The sequence below is a fragment of the Crinia signifera genome, chromosome 2 (genome assembly GCF_055691185.1).
Source record: "Crinia signifera chromosome 2, ASM5569118v1, whole genome shotgun sequence".
NCBI classification, from domain to species: Eukaryota; Metazoa; Chordata; class Amphibia; order Anura; family Myobatrachidae; genus Crinia; species Crinia signifera.
Window position 1 is genome coordinate 119132591 of NC_139218.1, and position 26497 is coordinate 119159087.

Sequence of the window (26497 nt, forward strand, 5' to 3'; positions counted from 1 at the left end):
TCAATCCTACTCCTCCTGGTCCGTCTCCAGTTCCTGTGCACCACACGACTCCATCCAGCCCTTTAGCCGTGACAGTTTGCACTGACCCGATGGAATCGGGTGAAGCACAGGCCTCCATGACGGATGTTCTTCAAGGCATCATGGCTCGCTTGGAACAAGTAGAGGCTACCCAGCGTCAAGTGGCTTAATTTCTCCAGACCCTGTCACCACCTCAGGCGGCACCCTCAGTTTCGGCAGCACCTACCTCCGGAGCTTCGGCCTCTGCTGCTCCTCCGGGGCCAGCTGCTCCTCACCATCTGCAGCTGTCAACCCCCAGTAAATATGACGGGTCCCCAAGGGGGTGTCGAGGATTCCTGAATCAATGTGACGTCCATTTTACCCTCCAGCCTTCCAATTTCCCCTCTCCCAAGACTCGAGTGGCTTACATCGTGTCCCTACTGGCGGGTCCAGCCCTGGGAGCGTGCAGATCCCATCCTCAACAACTATGAAGAATTTGTGGCTTCCTTCCGTCGCATCTTCGACGAGCCTGGCAGAGTGTCCTCCGCAGCCACGGAGATCCTAAGAATTCGTCAGGGCAGTCGCCCAGTGGGACAATATGTTGTACAATTTCAAACCCTGGCTTCCGAACTCAGATGGAACGAAGAGGCTCTTGTCTCTGCCTTCTGGAACGGCCTAGCCGGCCGCATCAAGGACGAGTTAGCAACTCGCGATTCTCCTTCCACCCTGGCTGAACTCATTTCATTATGTAACAAGGTCGATCTGCGACTCCAAAAACGCCAACTTGAGAGGAATCACTCTGATCGCCTTCGCCCTCGATTCCCTTCCAATGTCGCACCAGCTTCCAGACCAACCCCGCCTCCTGCGGTGTCAACAGATGAGCCCATGCAAATCAACCGCTCCCGTCTATTTCTCGAAGAGAAGTCCCGAAGACGGCGAGAGAATCTGTGCATGTACTGTGGCTCCTCAGCTCACCTATTGGCTTCCTGCCCACTGCGGCCGGGAAACGACTGCTCCTAATCTCCCCGAGGGAGGTCCGATTAGGAGTCTTGCTTCCATCTCCCTCTTCTTCTGATTCCACCATTCCGGTTACCCTTGTGTGTCCCCAAGGGAGAAAAAGAGTTCAGGCCCTATTGGACTCTGGAGCAGCGGGAAACTTCCTTTCGTCTTCTTTTGTCACCCAACATGCCCTGCCGGTGCAACCCCTGGGTCATTCGCTGGTCCTCACTGCAGTGGATGGGAGTCGAATTCGTAGTGGACAAATCACCCATCAGACCACCCCTGTGACACTGCTCATAGGAGAGACCCTCGAATTCTTCATTCTTCCACAGTCCTCACATCCAATGGTCCTGGGCCTTCCCTGGCTCTCTAAACATAACCCAAACATCGATTGGACCAATATGGAGGTCAAGGCCTGGGGAACAGATTGCCAGTCTACCTGCATTCCTCAGATCCTTCCGGTCTACCAGACCCATCCACAACGTGAGGATAACTGTCCTTCATCCTCTGCAGCTCCACCCTTGTCTATACCCGCACCATACCGTTCATTTACAGATGTCTTCAGTAAAGGAGGTGCCGACACCCTGCCTCCTCACCGTCCTTGGGACTGCCCGATAGAACTGGTGGCCGGGAAATTCCCTCCTCGTGGCCGCATCTATCCCCTGTCGCTACCCGAGACTGAGGCCATGTCCTCGTACATTCAAGAGAACTTAAACAAGGGTTTCATTCGACCATCTACTTCTCCGGCCGGGGCCGGGTTTTTCTTTGTGAAAAAGAAGGATGGCGGTCTTCGGCCATGTATCGACTATAGGGGCCTGAACGACATCACCATTAAAAACCGCTATCCCTTACCCCTTATCGCAGAACTATTCGACAAGATCAGAGGGGCGGCAATCTTTACTAAATTGGACCTGCGAGGGGCCTACAATTTGATCCGGATCCGTCCAGGTGACGAGTGGAAGACGGCTTTTAATACGCGCGACGGTCACTATAAATACCTGGTGATGCCCTTCGGCCTTTGTAACGCCCCCGCCGTCTTCCAACAGTTTGTAAATGATATCTTTCGGGACTTGCTGTACCACTCCATCGTGGTCTATCTAGACGATATACTCATCTTCTCTCCAAATCTTCAACTTCACAGACAGACAGTGTCCGAAGTCCTACGACGTCTTCGCCAAAATCAACTGTTCTGCAAGTTGGAGAAGTGCGTTTTTGAGGTCACGTCCATTCCATTCTTGGGTCACATTCTCTCCGCCACCGGGATAGAGATGGACCCAGAGAAGGTGAGAGCCATCCAAGACTGGGCAGCCCCCACAACGCTCAAAGGAATTCAGAGATTCCTAGGGTTCTCAAACTATTACCGGCGATTTATCCGGAACTTCTCTACTATCGCTGCCCCCCTCACTGCTCTCACTTGCAAAGAAGCCGATCCAAGCCGATGGTCGCCAGAAGCATCCTCTGCCTTCCAGCAGTTAAAAAGAGCATTCGTGATGGCACCAATCCTCCTCCAACCAGACCTCGACAGGCCCTTCATTCTCGAGGTGGACGCATCCTCGGAAGGGATCGGGGCCATCTTGTCACAAAAAGGTGAGGATCAAGAATTACACCCTTGTGCCTTCCTCTCCAAAAAATTCCTTCCGGCAGAGAAGAATTACCCCATCGGGGAACAGGAGTTGCTTGCAGTCAAAACTGCGTTAGAGGAGTGGCGATACCTTCTGGAGGGGGCACGGCATAAGATCACCGTGTATTCAGACCACAAAAATCTGTCCTTTCTTAAACAGGCTCAGTGCCTTACTGCCCGCCAAGCCCGTTGGGCCATGTTTTTTGAACGCTTTGATTTCCAAATTAAATTCCGACCTGGAACCACGAATACTAAGGCGGACGCTCTATCCTGCTCCTTTGAGACGACCTCTGACCTAGAGACACCTCCTCGTCCAATCCTCGATCCGGTGGTCTTCGCCCAAGTCACCATACAGCCATCTCCTCCTCCAGGTAAAACGTTCGTTCCCCCCGAACTCTGCAAGAAAATATTGACATGGGCACATTCTTGCCGCTTCGCAGGGCACGCAGGAGCACAAAAGACCTTGATGTTCCTGTCACGTTCTTATTGGTGGCCAACCATCCGCCACGACGTAACCAACTTCGTCGCCTCTTGTGTAAGATGTGCTCAGCATAAGGTGCCCAGAACAACTCCCGCTGGTCCTCTCCGCCCTCTAACCATTCCCACAGAACCATGGACCCATCTGTCAATGGACTTTATTTGCAAACTACCTCCTTCAAAGGGTCATACTGCAATCTGGGTAGTGGTTGACCGATTCTCTAAAATGGTCCATTTTTTCCCACTAAAAGGTCTCCCCTCTGCTCCAGTACTGGCCCAGCTCTTTATCTCAACCATTTTTAAACTCCACGGACTGCCCAAAGAGATTGTATCTGACCGCGGAGTACAGTTCGTTGCAAAGTTCTGGAGAGCTCTCTGTGCCGCGGTACAGGTCAAACTCAAGTTTTCCACTGCCTTTCATCCCCAGACCAACGGCCAGACAGAACGGGTGAATCAAGATTTGGAGGCCTTTATCCGACTGTTTGTCTCGTCTTCCCAAGATGACTGGGTGGATCTTCTCCTGTGGGCAGAATATATGCATAACAACTCCTATCACTCTTCATCCGGAACCACCCCCTTCTTTACAGTATTCGGCAAACATCCACGATCTCCGGATTTCTCAGAATTATCCTCTTCCGAAGTTCCTGCAGCAGCCACTTCATTACAACGCTTCGCTAAGATCTGGTCGGATGTCCACACCGCTCTTCTTAAATCTTCCACCCGATACAAGAGGATGGCAGACAGGAAAAGAAGGGCAGCGCCCAGATTGAAAGTCGGAGACCGGGTATGGCTGTCTACCCGCCATATACGCCTCCGTCTGCCCTCTATGAAGCTGGCTCCCCGGTTCATTGGGCCATACCCTATCATCCAAGTCATTAATCCGGTCGCTTATAGACTTCAACTTCCTCCTTCCCTAAGGATTCCGAATTCCTTCCATGTGTCCCTCCTCAAGCCTTTAAGGTTGAACTCTTATTAAAAGAAGATTCCCAAACCGCCCAAGATTAACTCCGAGAGTGGGGCTGAATTCGAGGTAAGAAGCATTATAGACTCTCGCTGCCGCAATTCTCGTACCCAGTATCTGGTGGAATGGGTTGGGTTTGGTCCCGAAGAGAACTCTTGGGTGGATTCCATTGATTTGCATGCTCCGAAACTGATAAAGCAATTTCTCCAGAGAAATCCTCACAAGGCCCATAGGCGCCCTGGGGTCACCCTGAAAAGGGGGGGTACTGTCACACGTAGCCGCGACGGAGCGCGGCTGGTACAGTACTCACCCGTCCGCGCCCGCCGCCGGCTAGCGTGTGCAGGTCTCGGTCTGCGGTGTGCGGGTAGCAGCAGCTCTAGGTGGGGATGGCAGCAGGGGAGCATTAAGTAGCGGCGTCCTTGCATATAGCGTCGCCGGGAGGCCGGCGTCGCCATCTTGGTTAAGGGCAGGAAACAGATTGGCCCAGAGTGGAGGTTCCCTCCTCATCCTGCGCTGACAGCCAATAGCAGCCGCCCCCTGGGGATATAGGGGATCGGCCTAGGCTGATCAGTGTCAGTGCAATGAGTCTTTGGAGTCATTCACAACTCCTAGCTGATTCCCGGATCCTGGCTCTTTCTCTCCTGACTCTGGTGCCTTGCTCCCTGCATCTTTCTACAAGGAAGTTTTCTCCTGACACCAATGCTGCAAGTCCTACATAGTGCTTGTTCCTGCTTGTGTCCCAGAATTACCCTGCTCAGCTTTCCGCTGTCCTCCTTCATTCAACTCATTCATTCCATCATCTTTCAGTCATCCGGATCCATTTCTTCTATCATCAAATCAACCTCTTTCCGGATCTTCCTCTATGTACTCTGGCTCATCAAGTATACGTTTCCAGATTTACCTGCCCGTTATTAGTATTGTGCTGGACTCTATTTAAGTTATCCAACTGTCACTTAAAGAAGTATTTGAGTGAAGTTTATCATTTATGAAATCCGTTATTAAACCGGCACGTTTCAATCCTACTCCTCCTGGTCCGTCTCCAGTTCCTGTGCACCACACGACTCCATCCAGCCCTTTAGCCGTGACAGCTTATAGCAGCAAAGGGTTATAGAGCCAAGTTGACCTGAATTAGCGTGTAAGCTAACACGCACAAGAGTTCATGCAGGTGCTGGTAGGCAGGACAAATAAGCAGGCGTCTGTATGTTAGTATAGCGTAGCAGGCACAGTTAGTAATAAGCCCAAACAGCAGGAGTTGCGAGTTGCGCTCTGAATTGCGGGTATGGAAACACTCACTGCATCTTGAGGGAGGTAGTGCCTCGGCGGGCTGTTTGTAGATGGCCTGTCGAGTAGGTGCACGCCAGAAGCCGGTTTCTGTGTAAAGCTGTACGCCGGGCTGCGTGTTTGAAGAAGCGGCAGAAGCCTCTAGCCTGGTGTGATCACTGCAAGAGATCCTGGGACCGAGGATGAGGGCGGAAGTCCGTCACAAGTCTGCTGAGTAAACTGGCGGAAGTGGGGCGGAAGTGGGGCAACGCGTTTCGTCTCCCAAACACTGGAGACTTTTTCAAGCTGTGGATTACCCACCTCCAATCTTAGCAAATTATTTGTGGTCCTATATGTAAGTGTATAAATGTTAATTATATTCCAATTTTAGTTTATTACCCACCTTATTCCTATATTTAATTTTTGTCTATATATATATAAAGAGTTTTTTACATTCATTTACAGCGTGTCCTCTACTCATTGTGTTTGGCGTGCCTCATACATTTTCATTCTATTGTATCACATTATCAAATATTCCCACTACAGTTCTGATTGACAGCGCAGTGTGTATCCTTTTACATATTTTCAATACCATAGATTAGGCTGAGACCAGAATTTAAGTCTCTTTTGAAGCAAAAACTTTGAGTGGATTATTTTAGTATTGAGATCTAAAAGTCGGGGGTAGGTTACAGGAATGGAGGGTTAGGGTTAGTGGGAGCAGGGAGAAGGTAAATATGCTTACAGACCCCTGTTGGGATTCACTCTATCGGGATGCACTAGTTTACATAATACCACACAGTGCCCCAGTTCATATAATGCCACATGGAATTCTACCTAGTTAATAATATGCCACATTGTAGTGTTGCAAGCATAGGCGCCGAAACCGGCTCATGGCAGCGGGGTCCCAGCAGCGGATATGCTGTCATCAGCGGGGGTCCCTGCGGCAGATGGGAACTAGTAGCGGTATTAATACCGCTGCTAGTTCACATCTTCCGCAGGGACCCTGCTGCTGACTGCATATCCACTGCTGCTGGGACCCTGCTGCGGTGCTGCTGCTCCCTGACCCCGCTGCGGCGCTGCTGCTCCCGGACCCCGACAGCGAGCAGCGGGTGAGTCCAGGGGGGGGGGGGGGGCTGGGTTTTTTTTTGGGGGGGGGGTTGGCGGGGGTTGGGAGCACCCACCGAGAAAAAAGGAAATCGGCGCCCCTGGTTGCAAGTACACATTATTCCACACAATGCTTCCAGTACACATGCTACACATGGTGGAGGGACCAATCAGTTCCTACCTGAGGGGAATACTTTGTAATGCAGGACATTCCATTTTGGTGGAGATCACTTTAATTCAGGTAGCTCAATTCCCATCTCCCAGCTTCGCAAAGGCTGGAAACAAGGACAGCGGCCTCAGTTATCCTTTCGGCACCCGGTGCATGGCTTTGCAGTCTGAGCGTGCTATTATGTCACTCCAGTAGATGCAGGCTGCTCCCAAAGATTGCCTTGTCTGCAGTGCTGGCTTCTACACTCTGACAGGAGCCTGGTGCTGGACATAATGTTCAGGGCCATCTTAACCATCTAGTGGGCCCCTGTGCAAAATCATTTTTAGGGCCCCCCTCTCCTCCTCACAACCCCCCTCCACCCACCTATGTGCAGCAGTGGCGGGGGGGGGGGGGTGTCCGGGCAGCCGCTGTCAGCGGACGTCCAGGCAGCTCTCTCAGACCTTCATGTAGCACTATTTGCCGCTGGGCGGGAAGCGCTGCAGATTTTGAAAATACTGGCCGGACACTGATTGGCTGAGCGTCCGAACAATCAGCGTCCGGCTAGACTTATAATCAGCAGCGCTTTCCTCTCAGCAAATAGCGCTACATCAAGGTCTGAGTAGCCGCTGCCTAGACGGCTGCTGACAGCTGCTGCCTGGATCCCTGACACACGCCGCCCTTATTGCTACATCAATCCCCCCACTGCCTGGATCACTGCTGAGTCGCCGCTGACAGCTGCTACCCGGATCCCTGACACAAGCCACCCGGATTGCTACATCAAGCCCCCCCCCCCGCTGCCTGGATCACTGCTGAGTCGCCGCTGACAGCTGCTGCCCGGACCCTCGACACAAGCCACCCAGATTGCTACATCAAGCCCCCCGCTTCCTGCATCACCGCCGCCGTTGAGTCACCGCTGACAGTCGCTGCCTGGATCCCCGCCACCCACCGCCGTTCCCCAGGGCAGGGCCGTCTTCCCCATTGGGGTGGGCCCCAGGGCAACTGCCCATTAAGCCCAATGGGAAAGACGGCCCTGGTAATGTTACAGAGCAGCCCCTGACTCATGTAACTCAGCAGAAGCAGGCACTTTGGTGTCACCCCAGAGCAGGTGCCACGTAAGTGCCCTTGTGATGCGACTGAACAAAGAGAATCCTACTCTCTAACAGTGCTGGACTTTCTGATTGGACTGATCTAAGAGCATAAAACAGCATTGTGTGGGGATTCAGCATATCGGTGTGGAGCTTTACAGGGAGGGAGAATCCTCCTTTTCATGCCCAAGAAATTGGCTGGACCAAGTTTCTTAACCCTGCAATTTCAGGAACTTGATAGACAACTATATGGGCTTATGAACCCCATAATGGGCTTATGAACCCCATAGAAATGGCATCGCTTGCACCCAATATAGTTATATCCATGTATATAGGCAAGCAAACTATTGTAAATAATGTCTTTTTATGGGGCTGAAAAGCATTGGAGACCTACAGACTAATGATGGTACTTCCGACAGACAGATAGACAAAAACACACACACTAACTCAGTGTTAGCACTTCTAGAGACTCCTCTCGGCTGGGAGTAGAGCACCAAGATGCAGGACGTGACAACAGAACACAGGCACTCCACTCAAACTCCTCCTGGCTGGGAGTAGAGCACCGGCATGGAACCCAGAGCCGGAAACCGCCACAAATGGGCTCACAAGAGCTTCATCCGAACAGCACCAAAGTAAAAGGACATGTCCTGCTATGGAAAGTCGTCCACCCCCGGGAAAATCGCCAAAACGGTTGAAAAACGTTCAGTGTGTATGCACTGAGCATTTCTCTTTCAATGGTCCTGGTGACACAGCTCAACACTGGGATGTAGGAGGGTCCGAAGGAGCCAGGCACCTATCCTAAAGTTTTAGAGGGTAGGCTCCTCCCCTACTGCATCCCTGGACTCTTCAGTTCGTGTTAGGTGCCCACTGGAGTGGGTGCTATTCTAAAGGGCTGCAGGAGCAGCCGAAGAATTAGAGTAGTTAGGGGATTTTTATTGTTTTATTAACTTTCACCCTAGCTAGGTAGGCACAGTGTGAGGATTCTCATAGTGAATCCTCACACTGCTAGCGCAGCAGGAGCTGACAGAAGCGCGTCCTGTCAGCTCACTGTGCACAGGGGAGACACTGTCTGGTCTCCCTGTGCAGCGCTTATAGCCTTTTCCAAAAGGCTGCCTGGGCTCCGGAGTACCCTGAAACCGGCTCCACATTTAGGTGGGGATCATGGGGGACAGGCGCTCCGTGATGGCGGCGGCCATTTTATGCGGAGCTTACACGCTGAGCTCCTAGATGAGAGGACAGCAGCGTTGTGACAGGCATGTTCCAAGTGATCCCCAGTTGAGGGGGAGACACTGGAACTAGGAAATCCTACCTGAGGAGCGGCTGGCTGGGGGTGGTTGGCGCCAAAAGGTCACGGACCCCGCAGCAGCAGGGACCTGTGGTCTCTTCCTTCACTCTGACTTTGGCGCTTTTCAGAACGCTTGCAGCGGAGCTGAGCTGGCTTACTTATCCTGGCAGAGTGACTTGGATTTCCTGGGCATCGCTTCCCCGCAGTTGAAACCAACAGACAGATAAGTGATTGGGTGCATTGCCTCTGTATAAACGCTTGTACATTGTTTGCACTGTGTATACTGATAGATATACATTTATCACTTGCATCATGTCTGAGCATCAGGCTGTGGTTTTGGGGGAGGGAGCCCTTAGTGCACTGAGCGCGTGCAATGTTTGCACACAAAAGTTTGTCCCTGAGCAGATGGCCAAGGGGGGCTTATGTATTACTTGCGCTGATGTGAGACCCATGGGCAGTGAACCCCATAGGGCAGAGCAGATGGAACCTGCGTGGGCCAGGGCCCTAGGCAGGTCAGTTAACGCTTTGGTGCAGCTTTTGGACAGGCAGAGTGATGGGCTGGTAGAATCACAGAGACCTATGCCATCATCTCAGCAGTCGTCTGGCTCCTTGCCTCTTACCCAGGCAGATCCTGCGCTGATTCAGGTGATGCAGGATACTGCTAAAGGGATCAACAGGTTCAGTGAAATGCTGGACAAAATGGATGATGTGGCAGGGACCCCTAGAAGGTCTTATGCTTTGACTACTGTGGTAGATGAGGAGGAAGGAGAGTATACTGACATCCCCTGGGATCAGGGTGATGATGTGGAAGAGAACTCTGCTGCTGGTATAGAGGATCTCATTGTAGCTGTGAAGCAGGCTTTAAAGCTGTCTGTGGAGGATAAGACTCCTGTTAAAGGTGTTTTTAAGCGACAGCGGAAGGAGGCTGTTACTTTTCCTTCAGATGAGGGGTTACAGGAATTGTTAGAAGGGGCTTGGAAAACTCCTGATAAGAGGCTACAGATGCCTAAGCGATTCCTTAGTCTGTACCCCATGCCAGAGTCTCATGCGGAGCTCTGGGAAAAGGTCCCAGTTGTGGACGCTTCAGTGGCACGTTTGTCCAAGGCTACTGTATTACCAGTACAGGGCGGTGCAGCTTTCAAAGATTCTGTGGATAAAAAGCTGGAGGGTAACCTCAAGGCTATCTTTGAAGGGGTGGGGTTTACCTTACGGCCCCTTATTGCTTCAGCCTGGGTCTCTAAGGCCATGATAGAGTGGGCTGGTGAATTATGCACCATGCTGCAGGCTGACCCTGGTGCGTTACTGCTTGCAGAAAAGATTAAGGCAGCTGCAGAATATGCAGTGGAAGCAGAGGAGGAAGCTATTAAAATGGCAACCAGAGTGTCCACAGTCTCCATTAATGCCAGGAGAGTGCTTTGGCTTAAAGCCTGGGAAGCAGACAATGAGTCCAAGAAGGCTCTGGAAACATTAGCCTTCAAAGGAAAGGTACTTTTTGGTACCGAATTAGAGGAGATTATAAAGCAGGCCACGGACGGCAAAAGTACATTCCTGCCGGCCTCCTCAGCAAAGCAGACGTCCAGATTTTCTGCTTTTAAGCCGTCCTTTCGGCCCTCCCCTAGAGGTGGTGCGTCCTTTCGAGGACAGTCTTTCAGGGGAAGGTTTCAGTCCTCTAGAGGCAAGACACAAAAGTCAAAATTTGGCTCTTTTCACAAGAAGCCTGCCACAAAAGGAGAGGATAAACCCTCTGCATGAATGTCAGGGGCTTCGCCCGACAGTGACAAAAGTGGGGGGGCGTCTCACACTCTTCAGGGACGCTTGGGCTTCTCTAGGCCAGGATGCCTGGGTGTTAGATATTATAACACAGGGTTACAAAATCCCTTGCAGAGGGCCGCCTCCGAAGAGGTTCATCCCCACATCCTTACCAAAGGAGGCACGGCTTCGTACAGCTCTTGTGAGAGCAGCTTACTCCCTTTTGGAAAAAGGGGTGGTTACACCAGTCCCCAGGGCAGAGTGGAAGAAAGGCTTTTACTCCACGCTGTTCCTGGTGCCCAAACCAGACGGGTCTTTCAGACCAATACTAAATTTGAAGTCCCTAAATGTTCATTTATGGGTAGACCATTTCAAAATGGAGTCCCTACGGTCAGTACTCCTGAGTCTGGACCAGGGAGAATTTTTGGCGTCCATGGATGTCCAGGACGCATATTTGCACGTCCCTATACACCCGGAGCATCAGAACTTGTTGAGGTTTGCCATAGGAGACCTGCATTTACAATTCCGGGCGTTACCCTTTGGGCTAGCAACCGCGCCAAGGGTATTCACAAAGATAATGTCAGTGATGGCGGCGGTGCTGAGGCTCAGGGGAATCACAGTAATACCCTATTTGGACGATCTCCTGTTCAAAGCAGAGTCAGCAGCCATGCTGCAGAGTCACTTGGCAGAGGCCATCAGTTTTTTGCAGGCTCACGGCTGGATTTTAAATTTGCAAAAATCTCAGTTGGTACCGTCACAAAGGCTCCAATTCTTGGGAGTCATACTGGACACCCATCTTCATCGGGTATTCCTCCCGGAGGTAAAGGCCAGGGATCTGGTCACCCTAGTCCAGGAGATTCTCAGGGCTCAGAGCATTTCAGTATGGAGGTGCCTCAAGCTCCTGGGGAAGATGGTGGCGTCATTCGAGACGCTTCAATTTGCCAGGTTCCACTCTCGGAGGTTCCAATGGAACATTTTGTCAGCCTGGTCAGGAAACACTTTGACCATGAAATCCGAGATGATAGTGCTGTCTTCGGACACTCGAGAATCCTTGAAATGGTGGACAGAAGTAGATTCCCTTCAGTGGGGTCGGTCATTACAGACCTGGGACTGGTTGATAGTAACTACCGACGCCAGTCTCAGGGGCTGGGGGGCAATAGTCCTGGATCTCAGGCTTCAGGGCCTGTGGACGGCAGAGGAATCAGCGTTACCAATCAACATCTTGGAGCTGAGAGCTGTCTGGAAAGTGATTTCCTTGGCGGGAGACAGGTTACAGAACCTCCCTTTGAGGATTCAGACCGACAATGCCACAGCTGTGGCGTATCTGAATCACCAGGGAGGTACACGCAGCAAATTGGCCATGTGGGAGGTGTCCAGAATCTTCCTATGGGCGGAACAGAATGTTCCAGCTGTATCGGCTATATTCATTCCAGGAATAGAGAATATAGAAGCCGACTTCCTGAGCAGGGAGGAGCTCAAGGAAGGGGAATGGAGCTTACACCCTCAGGTGTTTCACCAAATCACTTCGATGTGGGGAACTCCGGATGTGGACCTGATGGCATCCAGGGTCAACCGTCAAGTGCCCAGGTTCTATGCCAGAACAAGGGATCCACTAGCGGAGGCAGTGGATGCCATGACTATTCACTGGCAGGGAGATCTCCTTTATGCATTCCCACCAGTACCAATGTTACCGAGACTTCTGAAGAAAATACAGGGGCAGAAGGTTCCAGTGATCTTAGTGGCCCCAGATTGGCCAAGGAGGTCCTGGTACTCGAGGCTTCAGAGGTTGTCTGTGAACTCATGGCGTCTACCTCTGAGACCAGACCTTCTAAGACAAGGCCCATTCAATCACCTGGATTCAGATCGATTGATTTTGACGGCCTGGCTATTGAAACCACCATTTTGAAAAGAAAAGGGTTTTCTGAGGCAGTAGTACAGACGATGATAAAAGCCAGAAAAGCTGTATCTTCGGCAAATTATTATAGAGTCTGGAAGACTTACATTCGATGGTGTGAGAGAAGAAAGGCTCATACATCTCATTTTAAGCTATCAAGAATGATGGAATTCTTACAAGATGGTTTTTCATCGGGTCTAAGCCTTCAGTCACTGAAGGTGCAGATTTCGGCCTTGTCCATCTATTTCCAGAAAAAGATAGCCATTTTGCCGGAAATTCAAACCTTTTTACAAGGAGTATCCAGGTTGAAACCTCCATACAAGCAACCAGTAGCACCTTGGGATCTATCACTGGTTTTGGAATGCCTTCAAAAGGCACCATTTGAACCTTTAAGGTCGGCTGACTTTAAGTTTCTCACGTGGAAGCTAGTGTTTTTGTTAGCAGTAGCATCTGCTAAAAGAGTTTCAGAATTGGGAGCTTTGTCATGTAAATCTCCCTTCTTAATTTTTCATGATGACAGGGCTGTTTTAAGAACAGTGCCTCAGTTTTTACCGAAGGTGGTATCTACCTTCCATTTAAATCAGGAGATAGTTCTACCTGTGTTTCAACCCCCAGAGGGTTCTAAGAAAAGGGACAAGTTGAGAACTTTGGATGTTGTGCGTGCCTTACGCATATATGTGGACAGAGTGAAGAGTGTCAGGAAGACTGACACATTGTTGGTATTGTATGACGTACACAAAATTGGTTGGCCTGCATCTAAGCAGACTATTGCTAGGTGGTTGCGGTCTGTGATAGCCTTTGCATACACCAAAGTGGGTAGACCAGTACCGGCCAAAATAAATGCGCATACCACCAGGTCAGTTGCCACCTCTTGGGCGGTTCGACATGGGGCCACAGCTGAGCAGGTTTGCAGAGCTGCCACTTGGTCATCTGTTCACACATTTGCCAAATTCTATAGATTCCATGAGTTCGCGTCGGAGGACGCATCATTCGGGCGAGCAGTGCTGAGAGCTGCAGACCTGAGCGTACCCTCCCAAAGGACCGGCTCTGGAACGTCCCAGTGTTGAGCTGTGTCACCAGGACCATTGAAAGAGAAAAAGGGATTTTTGTAAGAACTTACCGTTCGAATCCCTTTCTCTGATATGGTCCTGGTGACACAGCGATCCCTCCCTTACGCTCAGTAAGTATGCCAGAAGTTTCATGATGTTCATGTTAAAATGGTTAAAAGTTAACAGTTTCTGTTATAAAATGTGCATATGATATGTGCAGGCGTTTGTACTGAGTTAATGTATTCCAGTGGCTTTGAAAGATTGAACTGAAGAGTCCAGGGATGCAGTAGGGGAGGAGCCTACCCTCTAAAACTTTAGGATAGGTGCCTGGCTCCTTCGGACCCTCCTACATCCCAGTGTTGAGCTGTGTCACCAGGACCATATCAGAGAAAGGGATTCGAACGGTAAGTTCTTACAAAAATCCCTTTTTTTCAGCCCAGTGATTTTCCCCATCATTGGTCATTGGACCTTAATCGACAGAGCTGCTGTTCTAACCATATTCATCGCATCATTAATTTGATTGTACGTGCATACTATAAATCCATTATTGAAGCTCTGACTACTTATAGTAGGGGTTGTAGTGATCAGCATGTCCATGCTCCCATATCATACATGACTTCATTGTGCAGGTTCACATTTATTTATGTGGTTTACTATACTTTTTATTTATTATACTGTATATCGTTTACAGACTGTAATCCCAGTATGCACAATTCTCTTAGTGTTTGTGTTTTACTGAATATATGGTGGGGAAAAAACTATTGCTGCACATTTTCACTTTACATCATTTAAATAGTATTTAATGGAACATAGGGGAAAGAAGGCACACAAATAACGCAAACCTATTGTAAACAGCAATGGCTTAAAACTAAAGTACCCTGATATGAGCTTTATTCATTGTTTGTTATTTTCATTATCATTGGTTTAAAATGGCAGCACTGATAAGCAGTGCTTTAAGATATTATTGAAAATAAATATGTAATTTGACTATCATGTTTGTAAGCAAATACAGATATATATATATTTGATGATAAATATTACAGTAAATGGTACCTTTTTCTTTTCTTTTTTTTTTCTTGCTTCTTGACATTGTCATATAAACCAAACAAACCTGATTAACCCTTTGAGTGCCAAGTGAATTTTTCATTATACTAATGACCTGTATTGTTTACTTTATATAGGAAATACAATCTTTTTTAAAGAACATTTTTAATTTGGATTTATAGAACAAATGTGAGCGATGCAATTTTTATTAGACATTTGAACATCTCTTACACAGATGCTGGCACTCAAAGGGTTAAACATGTTGCCCATAGCCAATTATTGGGTAGAGCTGGGATTCTAACTATTTAATTTGATTTTATCTAGAAAGTTCCAAAATGAATTGAATAAGGAGAAAAAAGAATTCCATCAATTCTCAAAGTCACCAACTTCCTGCAACCCACTCAAATCATTCCTCTACAATAGGTGAGTATGCGTATTCCTGCCATCTGATTCACTTCTCCTCGAAATGCTGCCTTAGAGTAGCTCCCACATATAATATACATCACGTGACATGGCAGTTGTACCCTTATTGCAGCCACTATGGGCTGGACGGCATGGTATAAACTAGGGCTGTGCACTGGCCACTTTTTACGTTTTTGGTTTGGGTTCTGATTACCTTCAGGTTTTGGGTTCTAATGGGTTTTACCAAAACACACGTTTTGGGTTCTGATTTTTTTAAAAAAAAGCATAAAAACGGCTAAATTAGCATTATTATTTTTTTTTATTATTCTTAATCCTACGCTATTATTAACCTCAATAACATTAATTTCCACTAATTTACAGTCTATTCTGAACACCTCACACCTCTCAATATTTTTAGGGCAAAAGGTTGCACCAAGGTAGCTGGCTAACTATGATAAGCCACACAAGTGTGCGGCACAAACACGTGGCTCATCTAGAAGTGGCGAAGGAGAGGACGCCAGTCGCAATCAATTACACTGCAAAACCGGTTGATTTTGCCATGTAATTGATTGCTGCTTTAAAAAAAAAATGGGAAAACTCTCCCAAAATCTCTCACTTTCTGAAACTCTCACCCGATTACTTTTGGCCCAGAATGTCCTTATGCAGGTGCACCAATCGCTATTTAAAATGTAAGTTTTATTGCGTTTAATAAAATAGCAAAATATAAAAACAAAAACATATATGTGAGAAAATGACAGGACACAAGTGTTTAAAATAAGGTGGCGGGCAGACGACACACTAGACTTTATATGAATACTTGTAGTGGAGTGTACATCACCTAGACCAATATTTGACAATAAATCTCATTGAGAAGGTATGGTGCAGCGTATATATAGTTTATTAGTAGATATCAATAACATTTTCCCAATTTAGACTGGCTTGAACTAAATTAAGTCTCTCCCTCAATAGGGTAAGCAGTCCTTATACTGGGTGATATTCAAATCAAGACAATAATCAGCCGCCCGTAACAAATGTGTAATAGAGGCTAAAAGTAGCTCTTATAGTTAGGACAGCATCACTAGTGCTGAAGTACCGTGCACTGTGATGAATGGTCCAATGATGACTACAGCGGCTTATCAAACACTAGTGCGAATTGAGTATGCACTGTGCTGGGCAACTGTAGTACCAGAGTGTGTCGGCTGATATTATCGCCTGCAGCTGTCAATCAGTTATCGATGCTGCAGCCGCATGTACCGTACTGTGCTGCGGCAAGATAGTGTATTGCACTTAGTGATATCTGCTACCCCATCAGGGGCTTAGACTATATTAAGTCTCTCCCTCAGTGGGGTATGCAATCCCATTGCTAGGAAAATTCACACTTAAGGCAATAATCAGCCGCCCGTGGCAAATCTCAAATGAAGGCTAAGAGTAACGCCTATAGAGGGGACAACATCACTAGTGCCGTGCACTGAGATTGACAGTCCAGTAGTATCTACGGCTGCTGATCAGACACTAGTGCCAGTTGACCATGCACTGTGCTGGGCAATCATAGTAGTGGAACGTGGCGGCTGGCATGAACGCCTACAGCTGTCAATCACTGACCGGTGCCACGGCCGCGAGCACTGTCCTGAGTGCTGCGGCGAGATAGTATGCTGCACTGCGTGACACCTACTGCCCTGACAAGGGCCATGGGGTCACTTGAACGGTGTGTACATATACAAAATACAATATGAAAAATAACACTGGAGTCTATGCGAACACCTGCCCGCACACCGCTATCCGGCACTCGCTTTGCAAATCAGCTTCCTCAGGGCCTTGAGGAAGCTGATTAGCGAAGCGCGTCAGAGCAGTAGGTGTCGCGTAGTTTTCCGGCAGATGCTGGAGTATTAAAATATCGAATTAGAACAAATCACAATGTTTTGGTTTACAAACTACAATGCTTTATATATTAATAACGCAAAAAGTATTTGTTTTTGGGGTTACTTAGGGCTTTATTTGTATACTGTACCAGAGTCGTCACTGAGATACACTGGAAACATGCAATGAGTCATAAAGGGTTAACGAAGTTGAAAAATCAGACAGACCAATATGTTTCACATTAAAGGGTTCATATTGGGATAGTGCTGTTCAATCAAAAAGTCAACATATTCCATATTGCAAGTCAGCGTACCAAATGGCTTGTGCACTATTTGACTTTATAAAAAAAGATTAGCATAAAGAATATGCTACTACATACTAATGTGGGTAGGTTTGAGAGGACATCTTTTGGTGAATTGTATGTATATTTCCAGTGTGGCCATCTTGAGGGGGGGGCAACAACGACTCTCCAGTATAATTTGTCATAAATAAAGTTCACATTTCCCTTGAAGCAGTGTAGAGGCAGAGTAGTGGTGTGGCTAGTGCTACATTGGCAGGTCTCATGGGAACTTTGGCGGTTTGAGAAGGGAAGGGGCCTATTTTGTCAGTCCTTGGCCCCACCATTCTGATGGCAGCCCTCACAGATCAAGATAGTGATAAAATACAAAAACTAGTTGTCTCAGTTTTAAATAATGCTAATTTCAGTTGGGTTTCTTGAGAAATCAGTGTTCATTGGAACATTAGTGTTCTTCCTTTCCTATACGCAGGGGTGTAGAGAGCCACACGTGTCACCGACAGGCAAAGAATAGTATGCAAAAAAAGAATAATTCGCTTCATTCTAATCGAAAGGGGGCTGGAAAGGTCACCTCATTCCTACCTTGCTTGTAAGACGTGGGTCCCTCCTCCTCGACTGGCGTCATCTTCTCAGTGATATCTGGCACTGTGCAAGAGTCTTTGCTTTCATGCTTACAATGTGCATACACCAACTTCCTTAAGGTATCACTGGGGGCCCATGAAATTAGTAACCTCCCCCTGCCACTTCCTATATGCTGAATACTGTTGTGGTCAGGACTACTGTAGATTTACAATACAGGTCAACATAGCAATACTGCAAAAATATACTATGTTAACTTTATTTTTATTTTTTTACTGTTGCTGCTTGGTCTTCACCAACCTCCCATGTATACTAGTTAGAATTATGTTCTATTAATTTTTAATTCCTGTCGCAGTATTGGTCATAAATCCATCCATACAATCAGTGTGTTTTCTACATACAGATGGAGCCGGCCTTGTCTTTGCAGGGGTTGGCAAAGCCATCACCAGCCTCCAGCTCCCGCCAGGGGCCGCACGAGATGCTTGCTCGCCCGTGGCATTGGAGCTCCCCCCGGGTCCCCAGCGCCGTTGCCGGTCCTCCTTGCCGCCCCCCCTAACTCTGCCCGTCTCCCTGAAGCGGAGACGGGCAGGGACACAATGCACCGCCAGCGAGAGACTGGGATATCCCAGTGAGATACACGCGCGTCCCAGTCACATGGAGCACCTCTCCGCTGGCGATTGTCAGCGGGGACATTCTTGCGATCCCCGGTGCTGAAAGAGTGGCGCTCTATCTGTAACAAGTAACAATATCTGACTAAAGGGCTCTAAATCAGAATGTTAATTATAGTTGAAATGAACATATACTAAAAAGCTACCTTCTGTGTGCTCATTTCCTGAGAGACTGCATTGTACTGTACAACAGATTTAGATAAAGCAAAACTGAATAGAACACAACAGGAATAAAGGTTGGATATTTAATTCAGTAGCAAGACATTTGCTTTAAAATCTATAAGAACACTACCATTATACCTGCATGGAAAAGAACCTGGCAACTTATTAAAATATATCTCCTGAAAAGTAATTTATCATATGAAATGTGTTCTATAGAACTCAACTGAGGCATTTTTAAAGGTGATTTTTCATTGAAAGTTTTCATAATCAAATTTATGGTTTAACACAGCCTTAGATAAATATTTTTTGTGCCATAGCACAATTTGCTTAAGTGATACATTTGTATATGTTCCATACTGTTTTCCGCACAGAAGTCTCATGAGCTCATCTCTGTATAAGCTGTTAATAGTCCTAAGTAATATCTGTCTCATTGTAGACCCAATTCATTTAGTCATGTTGGTAGGAAACATGAACATCTCCTTGATGGGGTCATACATCCATGACCAAAAGTTTTGAGAATGGGCATTTTTCATAATGTCTCTGTTTTTATTATGGCAATTTGCATATAATGCAGAACGTCATGAAGAGAGATCAGATTAATTGCATATAATTGCAAAATCCCTCTTTGCCGTGACCATGAACTTAATCCCAAAAATAATATTTCCACTGAATTTCAGCCCCGCAACAAAAGGACCAGCTGACAACATGTCAGTGATTCTCTCAGTAACACAGGTGAGCGTTTTTATGAGACCCAGGCTGGCGATAACTCTGTCATGACAGCGGAGTACAGTCTGATATATGCAGAAATAGAGCGCATGACCTTGCCCATACTTGGGTACATTCCTTCTTTTTGCTTTAACTGGTGGAACTAATTTTAGTGCATGTTGCAGAACAAAGTATACTCCAAAGTCCTGCTAATGATCATGTATGAAGTTGTAAAACTGACATTGTTAAAATGTTTGAAATCACTTTATTAATGTCATCATCTCTTTTTAGACCTCAGTGTTGTTTTCTCGCTGTCTACATTTTGATTGTTGAGCTGACCTACATCCCTTAATGTCCATTTAGTCAACGGTCAAGGTACATACTAACATAGCAGACTTTCTAAAGCTATGTTTTTGTCCTTGTTTCTGAATTCCCAGTAAACTTCTTCATTAACTGATATAACATTTACATGAGTAGACTTCCCCTTGTGTGTCCAATGTGAGCTGCTGGTAAAAAGTCTAAGAATATTTCCATTTTTCCAGTTTTTATTAAATCTTTTATTTTTAATGTCTCAATGTTCTCAAATTAAGCATTGAAGTAATATGGTAATTGAGATGAAACAAGAAATCAGACTCATTTGAACAAAATGTAATCTAAATTGTTGACTTTTCTAAGTAGCCACCTTCCACAAATTTAACAGCAGAACACAAGAAGACATTCTTTCTCCAGTGGAAAGCAAAACAATGTTTGAGAAGTTCCAAACACTGATGTGGAAAATTCCCCAAATGTGTGACGCTTGTAGGTGGTTTTCCGCTTTCCCTTCGGTCCAGTGCATTCTAAACCAGCCTATTTGAGTGTATATATGCCGGTCATTCCATGATTTGAAGCCTACGGTCTTGTTCTTTTGTTTCCGAGGTAGTTCTAACATAACCTGGAAGTACATTTTGGATCTTTTATAATGCTGTAGGTTGAATCCTTGACCAACTAAGTGTAGACTAAAGGGTGTTACATAGCGCTACAAGATGCTATGACATATTTTAGCTTTGGTTTTGTTAGTCAGTCTATGCAGGTAACAAAATTCCTTCACAAATCCATGTTTAACTGTTGGTGTCACAGTGGTTTAAGCAAAAATATTTATTAGCGCTACCAATTTTTTCAGGACAGTTCCTGCATCCCCCTCACAGTGTCCCATGGTGGAGGGCAGTTGGGAGTGCCCCTGTCACATGCTGCTCTGCTTAGATGAGCAGCAGGAAATAGAGGCTGTGTACTGCGCTTCTGTTAACAGGAGACCGAGGCAGAGGGGACATGGTCAGCATCTCTCAGAGTGATGACCTTCCCCCCCTCAGAGGCAAAATGAGGCATGGCTTTGTGGTCGTGGACATTTCCAAGAAGCTATGCCACTTTTCCAGAGTTCACTCCACCCTTTTGGGGGCCGCACAGGTGTCCCGACGCCAGATGTGAAATGTTGTGAGGCATGCTTTTAGGTGTTTTGATACTGTAAGTCAGGCATGTCCAAACTATGGCCCTCCAGCTGTTGTGAAACTACAAGTCCCATTATGCCTTGCCGCAGTTTTGCTACTAGGGAATGCTAAAACTATGGCAAGGCATGCTGGGATGTGTAGTTTCACAACAGCTGGAGAGCCACAGTTTGGACATACCTGCTGTAAGTAATGTACCTTTTTCTAACCTTAAAATCAAAAGTATACTTTGAGCTCTCCAAATAGCTTATGTACTGTATTTGTAATTTTTTTTACAATGGGCAATGAATCGGATGCACTAGCAGCTTCTGTTGATTACATTCAGCATGCCTATTGATTACATACAGCATGCCTATATTCTGTATGTAATTATAACTGTATCTGCATACAAAATGTTATGCATTTTCATAATTCAACATTGGAAAACAGGGTTTTCCAGCCAAACACTGTGACATAATTTGGTATGCAGATACAGACACATTCAAACAAGATAGTCATGCTGTATATCATTGTCTCTGCATACCAAACTACAGTATACTGGGGAAAAGTGCAAAAATAACATGTACAGTACATGAGCTATTTTCAGAGTTCAAAGTCTATTTGTGATTTTTACAGTAAGTTTAGAAATAATAATGAAATGTATAATTTGTTACACATGTGCTGTAAATGTGTGCAACAACTTTATTTATATCTGGCTTTATAGAGCTGTTTGGTATAAGACTTTCTAGCCTGGCTCTCATTACATTAGTGCCTGCAACTGTACGTCTCATTCCAGTTGGCCTGAAAGTCTGCCACTTCCTGGTCTAACATACCATATAAGTAGTCAGATTCCATTTGCATTGAAGGCATTAAAGATGCACGCCGTTACATTGGGTAAGTTCCGGAGAAAAGTGGGACATTACACATCCTACTTTATACGTCCTAAAGGCCTACTTCAAGCATCTTTTTTCCGCTGCTAAAATTGGCGCTCACGACATCGCGGCCCATATGGTTAATGTACAAAGGGGGGTATTCTGGTTTGATTTTCTCGGATGCGAATTTGCATCCTTGCGAGTGAACCAGATCCCGCCTTGCGAATGGTGGTACACCGACCCACCATTCGCAAGGTGCGTACATTTGCACTGGTTGCGGGGTAACACCCACATCATTCGATGGTCGCCGACCATCGAATGATGTGGAACATGCACGCAGATCTAAGGTTGCTCAGAACAACCTTCGATCTGCGTGTATTTTCGAATGGAAGTGGGCGGGCAGCTGACATCCTGTGTTGTCAGCTGGCCGACCTCACACCCGTGACATCAGCCAATTAGCATGACAACACCCATGAAACAATGGGCATTCCCCTATGCTAATGAGCCACCCGCCACCACACGCCCCCTGCCCTCCGTTCGCAAGGATGAGTGTGTGCACGCACCCAGTGAATGCACATGCGCAATGCAAAGACATCGGCCCCGTGCGAACGCACACAGCCGTGCGAACGCACCAGAATAAGGTCCAAAGTTCCATAGTACTTTAGCATTCTCCAGTATACCACACTCCCACTTTTTATCGAAATGTAGTTATTTATTATCAGTTATTTATATAGCACAAACATAGCATGCAGCGATTTACAGAGAATATTTGAACACACAAGTCCCTGCCCCAGTGGAGCTTACAATCTATATTCCCTCCCACATATGCACGCACACACAGACATCCTAGGGTTAATTTTTCTCAGGAGCATATTATCCTACCAGTATATATTTGTATTGTGGGAGGAAACTGGAGTACCATGAGGAAACCCACGCAAGCACAGGGAGAATATGCAAACTCCACACAGATAAACAAATGCAAAAAGACGACTCTTTTTTTTTAATTTTTTTTAAAGAAAGCATTGCAAATGTATATGGAGATGGTGTGTTAAAGTTTCAGGCTAATTTGTACACATTCTGCTAAATATCGGCTTACCTGATTGGACTTGGCCCATCCCAATCTATGACTTGCATGATTGACCTGTAGTCACTAAGGGCCTTATTCTAGTTCACTCTTTCTGACAAAATCCTTCTTAGATGGACAAAACCATGTGCACTGCAGGGGGGCTGATGTAACATGTGCAGAGAGAATTAGATTTGGGTGAGTTATTTTGTTTCTGTGCAGGGTAAATACTGGCTGCTTTATTTTTACACTGCAATATAGATCTCACTTTGAAGTAAAACCCCACCCAAATCTAATTCTCTCTGCATGTTACATCTGCCCCACCTGCAGTGCACATGGTTTTGTCCATCTAAGAATTTTGCCAGAAAGAGTGAACTAGACTAAGTTCTTAATGTATAGCAATACATTCTACATTTAAATAACATGATTTTGTAAGAGTGCCCCAGGAGAGTCTTCTTTTTTTTTTCTCTTCTTTTCTTAATATATTACACATCTCTGTTCATATTTTTTTTGTTTAGAGTCAAAAGAAAAAATGTGCCTAAGAAAACATATAGAACACGCAATGGTCTGATCTATGAAGGTCTTGCAAGCAGGGGAGCAGATTCCTGTGTGCCTGAGTCACATTGTTTAGTGTGCAAGTCTGTGATGATGGATGGAGAAAAGAATCAGGTATACAAATAAAGAGTACATGTTATAATATTGTTTACTAGGTTCAACCACTGGGACTCTGATGCCGGTGTTATAACATCTAAAGCATATAGGGGCCCATTTACTATTGAATATTTGCGGCTAATTTCCAGAAAACACCCGTTTTCACTCCTGCCCCGCTCGTGGCTGCATCCCCCGTAGGTTTCTGTGAGGGATGCGATGCTGCCTGAGATGGCGGTAGCCCATTGTAGCCTATGGATTACAGACCACACTGCCAGCGGGGCAGTGCAGTCAGTGGGGGGGTCAGTGCTCACTGCTCATGCGCAGAATCCGCGCCACTCAGCGAAGCAGGTCGCAGGGACCGTGCTTGCATCTGCAGGAACATACATGCCAGCGATAGCATCGCATATTGCTCTACTGCCCAGATCACATTGAAAATGTGATACTATAGTAAATGGACCCAATAGTGATTTCTGTTAGTTTGAGCTACAGCTGCTTTCCCCAATTTGCAGGCATTAATAGGACAGCCTTGCCTGTTGGTCACATTAATGTAACGTTTCGGTCCTGGTGCAGACCTTTGTCAAGGCGATGGCAATACAAGCAACAGTAAACAGCAAACCAACAATGGAGTAGGGGTACTGGGATGATATATGCACTATGGTAAACATGGAAATGTAGAAGTCCTCTTCTTCTATCTGTATTCCCTGCACCTCACTCCCTCTACCTTTCCATCACCCCTGCACTTTTCCGTCCCCATCATCCCTGCACCTCTCACTCCAAACATATAAAATACTCCCCGAAACTTCTACATTTTTGTAACTAGTGGGCAGACGGCAGCTTAGCGGTGTGGGGTGGGTAGCAGGAAGCATACGGGCTATGGGGCTGGCGGCAGATGAGGATGGAAAAGTAGGATCCATCTCCTTATTTCTGCCACGGCTGGGTCCCGCCTCCTTCCATGAGCACGGGCTGTAGCTTTACAGTCTTAAAGAATTCAGTGGTCGCAGCCCAGCACTGCTCTGAAGCTATGGCTGTTGTGACAGCTGTCACTGGGGGGGGAGCAGTTCCGTGGATCGAAATGCTAGCACAGATCTGATCTTTGACAGATGATGGGGGGGGGCTTTCCAGAGAGGGGGGCTAGAGATTCTGGCAGGTACTGGTTTTAAAGATGTTGTGTAAAATGTTGATGCTATATACATAAAGGTTGATAATCGCAACACAACACTTAGAAGGTAACTACTTTATGGTCACTATGGTTTAATGCATATTTAACATCTACTGTATGTGGTTACTGTTGCGGTGTGCTGCTTTTGAGAAAATGTGCGCCTAAATACAATGTGACTGAACCTTCTAAAATTGAAAAGTGGTAGTGTTGCCTATGGCAACCAATCATATTCTAGTTATTATTTCTTTATTGTATCCTGGAAAATGAGAGAATCTATTGGCATCACCTTCACATGTTTTAGAAGCTTAAGTAAAGCTACCCCTTGGGGTCTTATGTAAAGTGAAGCGCAAGTGAGTAAGTTTAATTTATATAGCGCACTTGCTCCAACAGGACTCAAGGCGCTTTACAGACATTAAAAACAATGCACATAATACAGAGGATGTTGGCTGTACAGTAACAGACAAAAGAAACCCTTGAGCACACAATGGGCCAGATTCTCTAAGCTTCAAAATTGATAAAATGGAGAGTGATAAACAGCCAGCCAATCAGCTCCAGGAAAATAATTGTTTGTGCAATATTAACTGAAATTAATAAAAGAGCGCTTATATATGGGTTGTTGCCTTAACAAGCGGCTGCTTATGGGGGTGGTCAGTTCCCTAAGAATAAAGAAAAAACAGAAACAACAAGATAAAGCAGCGCTTTCACACAAAATATACTGACAGTGTATGCATCAATAAATAAAATCAATTTTTTATATAAAAAATGACATAAAATTACAGAAATAAAATGACAGTAGAATCAATGGGACCTATTGCATGATTATAGTCACCGCTGAAGAATTGATGGAACCTGCGCTGATCTTTAGGGTATATGTCCAATAGAGGGAGTCCGTCCATATGCTGTAAGTAACCTGTAGGATGCTTGGTTGATGGCTCGTTGGCAAAAGATGGTGTAGCCAGCCCGGGAGAAACCTTTTTTGTTACTCAATCCAATTCCAGAGTTGCCGTCTTTGACCACCTGCTGAATTATCTGATCCAGTCCCACCTTCCATCTCTGAGGTCGCAGACCGTCCACCACTCCTGGAATTGGATTGCGTAACAAAAAAGGTTTCCCCCGGGCTGGCTACACCATCTTTTGCCAACGGGCCATCAACCAAGCATCCTACAGGTTACTTACAGCATATGGACGGACTCCCTCTATTGGACATATACGCTAAAGATCAGCGCAGGTTCCATCAATTCTTCAGCAGGGACTATAATCATGCAATAGGTCCCATTGATTCTACTGTCATTTTATTTCTGTAATTTTATGTCATTTTTTATATTAAAAATTGATTTTATTTATTGATGCATACACTGTCAGTATATTTTGTGTGAAAGCGCTGCTTTATCTTGTTGTTTCAGCCAATCAGCTCCTACCTGCCATGTCACAGACTGTGGGCCAGATGCACTAGGCTTCAAAAAGTGATAAAATGGAGAGTGATAAATAACCAGCCAATCAGCTCCTACCTGTCATGTCACAGACCGTGTTTGAAAAATGTCAGACTGTGGGGGAGATTCTCTAAACAAGAAATGCGGTAAAAACCCCGTTATCGGGGTTTTTACCGCATTTTGGGATGCTGTAAGCATCCCCCGACGGGTTAACGCGGCGGGGGCATCGCCAGAAAAATCTGGCGATGCCCCATAGAAGCCAATGGGCTTCTACCGCATCCCACCGCCGCCCCGCAACGACCCCCCGCCGCCCCGCATCGCCCTCTCCCCCCTCACCTGTGTCCGGGCAGCACAGAGCTGTGCTGCCCGGACCTGTGACCTCCTCCCTGCACTGATCCTCTTCCGGGTGCAGGGAGGAGGAGAGCCCGGCGCAGCAGCGCCAGGTGTGTGAGGGAGGGGGGAGCCGCCAGGACCTGCTGGGACCCGGCGACTCTCACCGCAAAGGACAGCTCTTAACGCAAGAG

General features: G+C 46.6%; 1 protein-coding gene across 2 annotated transcripts in view; it reads left to right on the forward strand.

The window, feature by feature from the left end:
• Nucleotides 1–26497, forward strand: part of PHTF1 (putative homeodomain transcription factor 1) — a 119455-nt gene that overhangs the window by 36005 nt on the left and 56953 nt on the right. For both annotated transcript variants that reach the window (XM_083172767.1, XM_083172768.1), the window contains exons 7-8: nt 14998–15096; nt 23252–23402. In XM_083172767.1, coding sequence (XP_083028893.1) covers nt 14998–15096; nt 23252–23402 — 250 coding nt within the window. The remainder of the gene's footprint in view (nt 1–14997; nt 15097–23251; nt 23403–26497) is intronic.